Source organism: Hesperophylax consimilis, chromosome 4 (genome assembly GCF_061612785.1).
Source record: "Hesperophylax consimilis isolate HC1 chromosome 4, BYU_Hcon_1.0, whole genome shotgun sequence".
Lineage (NCBI taxonomy): Eukaryota > Metazoa > Arthropoda > Insecta > Trichoptera > Limnephilidae > Hesperophylax > Hesperophylax consimilis.
The window spans coordinates 15,527,691-15,534,014 of record NC_142839.1 but is presented as its reverse complement, the minus strand read 5'-3'; the positions used below and the strand labels follow the sequence as shown (position 1 = coordinate 15,534,014).

The 6,324-nt window shown below is 35.6% G+C and overlaps 1 protein-coding gene across 1 annotated transcript in view; it reads right to left on the bottom strand.

Annotated features, from left to right (window-relative positions):
* Nucleotides 1-572: 572 nt before the first annotated feature.
* LOC149424278 (uncharacterized) overlaps nt 573-6,324 on the bottom strand; it is a 28,670-nt gene continuing 22,918 nt past the window's right edge. The window contains exons 4-5 of the mRNA XM_089631256.1: nt 3,395-3,531; nt 573-1,217 (exon numbers count right to left, since the gene is read on the bottom strand). Of these exons, the coding sequence (XP_089487382.1) occupies nt 972-1,217; nt 3,395-3,531 (383 nt within the window). The 3' untranslated portion in view covers nt 573-971. The remainder of the gene's footprint in view (nt 1,218-3,394; nt 3,532-6,324) is intronic.

The following is a 6,324-nucleotide window of genomic DNA, read 5'->3' as shown; positions in this document are numbered from 1 at the left end:
ACCACGCATCGGCTAGGGGCCCCTAGGGTAAAGGAGCCCCGATACGTGTATTGCCAATGGGCCCCGACTATGACACCACATAAGGATTGTTTTATAAAGGGCCCCCATTCTATTTTTTTGAATTTTTATGAACGTCGAAAATTTTCCATAAAAAACGAAAATAAAATTCGCTGGTCCGCCATTTTTTTTAGATATCAAAATTCCGCCTACATGGTGTCATAGACACTGGATTTTCGAATGGTCTAAGAACTGTTTGAAAATTCAGTCATTATGGTGTGTTAAATAACACATTTGCCCTGATGATGGACACTGCAATGCTGTCCGAAACGTTGGCTAAAGGAGTTAGCGCAACACGGCATAACACCCCAAAAATAAATAACAATAATTAAAAAAAAAGTTTATTTTTTTTACAGTGTCCTGGTGCCTTAAAGCCTTGTTTAGGATTTGATCAAGGGAACATGGAGGCGTTTGGGGGCCCCCCAGGACCGGGGGCCCGGGCGGGCCGCCCCCTCCGCCCTTACCTTAGTCTGCCACTGCGTGTATTTATAGGAGAAGACAAATAAAACAGCACGTAAAAAGAAAATGTTATTTATTTTCGAATTGGTTTTCCTAAAAATAAATTAAAAACACTTGAGTTCAATATTGAAATCATAAGTCGATTGATCAAGAATTTTTACAGTCAAGACAAAAAATGTGCGGCATCGCAGCAAACGGCGGAAAACAACTTTATATGTTTTCAATTAAAGTTTTTACCATCACTACGATAACCTGTTTCAATGTAAAATTGAAATACAATTCATTTCCACCGTGACATCACTGGAGTGAAATATGTAAGAATATAATATATTAAAATTATACATAAATATCTTCAACTTAACAACGTGTTGACGGTGAGCAGGTGATATGCACATCGTGCTTTTTTAAGATGGTGGATAAAAATTACATTTAATTAATTATTTTTTAATTTTCGTTTAAAGGCGGATTCCTTTGTTGGTGGCAGCGATGTAGTTGAGCAGTTCTTCGGAGTCCTCGCAGATGAAGGGCTTCTCGTGGTAACAGGCCACGTCGTGCCATGCGATGCCGTCATTGTACACGTTGTTGAGCACGCTCAGACACGACTCGTGCGTCTGGTTGATGTCGTATTCCGCGTCGTCTGGCTGGCGGGTCTTCTTGTGTCCAGTCTGGCTCCAGGGATTGTAGCCCCAGCCGGATGGAATCTGTCAAACACGGCAAACATGTTACAACATACAAATCAAGTTAAAATATTATTCTAGGCGCAACGTCTTAGCTGATGATCAATTACGGATTACGGATTACCAATTACGGATTCAGAAACATACAGATTTCTACTAAATGTGCTAAGTAAATAACTGCATTACCTACCGACACGAATGTGAGATGGGTACATTTGAATTGATTACACCAACAAATCATTTCAGTAAATCAATCTCTTCCATTTTAAAACACCAAAGAATTAGATATCTCAAAGGGTTTCTTCAGAATAACGCTTAGTTTGTGTCGGTATAACTCTAAAAAACTAAATCAGGATTGTAAAGTGATGTGAACAACTTGTACTCAGAGGCGGATTTGCCCTTAGGCCTATGTAGGCCCGGGCCTAGGGCGGCCAGATATTAGGGGCGGCCAATCGTGACAAAAAAGTCACAGATGTTAACAAGAAATTACTTCCTAAGTACCCAAATATTCTACGTACGAAATAGCGAAAATTAAAACGGTTTTGACCCTAGGAACATACTGAAAAGTTTGGATACTCCTGGTCAATATGATGGGTACTGAGAAAGGGGCGGCTACATGGTCTGGGGCCTAGGGCGGCCAAGACTGCAAATCCGCCTCTGCTTGTACTGAACAAGTGAATAAAGCAATAGATCTGAAATTACAAAACTGTTTTGAATTGCAACATGCTAGTAGCCCAGAAAATATCCATCTACTGACATAAACACAAAAAGCCCTGTACGCGTCAAGTCTTATTTGGGAGTGGCCTATGCAAATTATATTATGTTGTGGTGTCACACTACGCTATAATCTTCCTCCGGAGAGGGGGTCGGATCAATTGGGGAACTGCCGCGGAATATAATTTTTTTGAATGGAATCTTCGGAATTTTTGAATGGAATTTTTTTTGAACAGCTGCGTGATGAGGGGTTCAGATCACTTTCAAATATCACCTGGCTAGCATGACGTATCATCGTCGCCACGCCCACACTTATAACACATCTGTCAGATGTGACAACTATATGAAATTGTATGGTGAGCGATATGGTGTTACATAAAACGCTTTGATGCGAATAGAGTAATGTGTCGCTACCCTCAATAGGTACTATGTACCCAATATATTTTTAAAAATTATATATTCAAACACAGTACAATAATTTACAAATATAGATAATTCGACGCTAATTGCGAAAAAATGATTTTTTTTAACGAAACTGCCCAACTCAATTAAAAAATTATTTCTCTTGTTTGAATTGGTGAGTGGCGTCACTATGGTTTATAAGGTGTAACATTTAATTGATTGTATTTGATCTACTCATGGTTTTGTGTTCGTAGTTACAAATAGTACCTACTGTACTAAAGCCAGGAGCAGATTAATAAACACCCTTTCTGAATATGTAAGTATGTTTCATTGCAGATAATTTGTAAGGTTATAATATTATGATAACAAATCTAAACGCTTTGGAGGAGTTCTGACGACAAACGAACCCACGTCAAATGATTACCATTCAAATGACATCTGAATTTTAAGTTGGCTCGTTTTGTAAGATTATTAAAAAAACATATTTAAAATTGCGTTTTTCCATGAAACTTTTCAAAGGCATAAATTCAAATCCCTTTTTATTTTTATTGCAAATATAAAAAGAAGTAGGTATTTTTTTGCCCGCCATACTAGGCTAGGGATGTCCTATTTTATAGCGGATAAATTGCCAGATGAAAAGTGTACTGAAAAATTACAGGCAAAGAAACGGTCTTATTTAGCCTTCCCAGAAACGCATTTCTCATCAGTGGAAAGACAAATAAATATTTAAACGAATTTAATTTGAATATAAAATAGCAACATTGCGAAGAAAAAAAATTACGTAACCTTTGCAAAAAACGACTTTACAAAATATGTGGACATTTCTGTCTTTTACACCTATTTTATTTACTGGTAGGTGAAGTGCAAATCTATCTAAAAAAGAGCCATTTAAGAGATTAGAACACGTGCAAAATAATGATTGTACAATGTAGAACAAACTCGTAACATAACATTTGAGCAAGTAGAAGTAGGTAGGCTCAGATATTATATCAGAAGTATGTCGGTTGAGTTTCGTCACATGTGTTTCTTATGAGAAATTCCTCTGCAGACGCGTCACGCCGGCTTGCTCGATGGTCGTAACATACCTGGTTGGTGGGGGAGACTTTCACTCTGTTAGCGGACCAGAACCACCCCAGGATCGCCTTGGGTACCAGGTCGTTGCGGCCCTCGCATCCCTTGAAGTCGCACAGGCGTCCGCTGGTCCAGATGTAGGGAGCATCGTCTAAAAAATAAATGAAAAACATTTTATGATGTGAAACATCTTTTAGAGCGCCTACGAGGGTAAAACCCGTAGATTCTTGCATTTTTAACTGGAATATGAATTATTTGAAAAGATTTTTTTCATTAAATAAAATCATTTTTTCGGCGCAGAATTCAAACTTCTGGAACGATCAAAATCGACCAAGATAGCTGCTGTATTAATGCATGCTGATGCTGTATCTATGTAGGTATATGAACATCTTGATGTTCATCTGGACATCATTGAAGACAATGCTTTGAAACTAGGTCATGCGCACCATGTTTATGGCATCTCATTTAGGGAATGTTGGTAGGCTGAAGGGAATGGGAAAGAGGATGCAGAAGAGGGTTTTTGGAAAATACCTGACTATTCAGACCTTTAAAACATAAAAGCATTACAATCAACGTTTTTAATCTGAATGACTATCTCTCATGATGCCAGGTTACCAGTGCGATAGGGAGGAATATTTTTCCAGTCTGGAACGAGGGGTTCATAAATTTTATGACAATTTTTGTGTCAAATTCACGCCGTGTCACCCAAATCCAATTAACTTACAGTTCAGTAACGGAGGTCGTAAAGAGGTTTTTTAGTCCTGTTTTAACTAAACGGTCTTGCTTTTTATCTGTTTGTACATTCCGTTTCCGTTTCAAGATGGTGGAAGTTTTAATGGTTCAGTTCTCATTCTTTTATCAAATTCGAAATTGTCTTGCTTATTTACATTTACTTTCTTATTTACATTTTTTCAATATTATGGTACCTACCCACCTGCTTGAAGAAAGTTTGAAAAAATGGTTGTCATTGGGGTAGTGACGTTTCTTTGGACAATTTGTAAGATTCATTTTAAAATTAAAAAAATATTCATAAAATAAATGGTTTATAATTAAGTAAGTAGGTATTTAAGTACCTCCTTTACAAATCTTATGATTTCTCAGGAAATTTTCGTGATTTATGGGGCTGACACACTTGCACTATGCTCTCATCCCATTGGGAATGTATGGCGATCGATATGCCGAAGTAAGACAAGCCACGAGAATAATGCATATATTGCTCTTACAGTGTGGTCTGTCACAGGCATTATGGAATAAGAGAAAATTAGACACAAGAAAACTTTTTTGGACACGAGGTCTACTGTTCGTAGAACCAGTAGTACCTATATTTATTTAAAAAATATTCATTAAAGACAAAAGTTGAAATCAGTCTTGGAATAATTTTGTTAGGTACACAATTTTTACCATGCTTTGTGGCAGATGGCGTTGTGGAGAAGTCGTATGAAATAATGAAATTAACTTTTTAAACTCTCATAGAATTTGAACATTGTCAGTAGGTAAAATGAATATTATACACATGTGGATAAAATTATCCTGTTGACGTATGTTTATTTATTTGAATCTTGGAATTGGAAAGTGCGGATACCTTCGTCACGCTTGTTTTCTCCTCTTGGCCTTTGCTTGATGGATGTTATTATGTTCAAACGTGACATTATAACGGAATACATTAAAATATGCGCATAATATTACATTACGCATACGCACAATAGTGTCATCTTATCCTAGAAGAGAGAAGCTGAATTTCTTATAGGTTCTGCCTACGACATAACTAATAATAATATTACTGTCTTATTTTCCCAACTGACTCCCAAGTGATGCAGTGTGTATTGTGCAACTGTTCAGTTATTCAGCGCTTTGATTCTGAGTACAATAATAAGGATTTGCAATATTATAAATTATTTGCCAGAAAATAAATGTTAATGAACAGATTGTAAATACACGGAGATTACGGACATCTCAAACTGGTTTTAAGTAAGCGTAATACTGACGGCTTATTGCTGAAAGTACCCAAGTCGATAAAAGGAGATATGCACCAAATTTCATAACCACTTCAACAATAATAATGGGGTAAGTAATATGAATCTTTACGCCAGCGTTGTAATCTTTTGCCGTGTTTTGATAGAAGCTAAAAGGTTATTTTATTAACGAAAGTTCATATTTTTAAAACAAGGAAAGCTTAAATGTACTTTAAATACGGGATACTAAAACACTTAGTTAAAACAATTATGAATATGTCGCTACTGGCGACAACATGCTGTTGACGAAGGCGAAAAGAGTTTGGTGAAGGTCTGACTTATTTTCCTGTGATATCTACTGTGTGTTATGTGTTCACACCATCAAAATATTTTATATTATTTAAATTATACCCCCATATCGGCTTTTACCAACATGTGATATTATAATTTTGTGAAGTGAAGAATTGAAGAAGTGAAATTTGTTAAAGAAACTAGTTTAAACGTTTTTTAGATACCAGAAAACTATTAAAATCCCAAAATTTAACACTAAGCTCATTCAAAATACCTATCTTTATCTAGACATAATTTATTTTAATAACCTTCCATTGAATTTAAAAAATATCGAAAATATTCAGGAATTTCACCTTAAATTAAAAAAATTACCTTAAACTATTATAAGTCCAAAATACGTTCACTACTTACATCTAGAAGTAATATTGTTTAAATCTTGTGTTGTTTCTTAATAATTTATTTACCTTAATACTAACATATATATAATTGAACTAAAATTCCCTCACCAAACACAAGAGCATTGTCTCTTTATGGTGCGGAAAGGCTACTTTAATTTTTATTGTATCTATGTAAAAAAATATTGTTTCCAAATATTAATTAAAAAATAAAAAAAAATGATAAAATATAACACAGACTAAAGAATAATAAAAGCTAAGAGTGGTATTTGTTTATGAGTTATGTTGTTATAGCCTTCTTGTAAC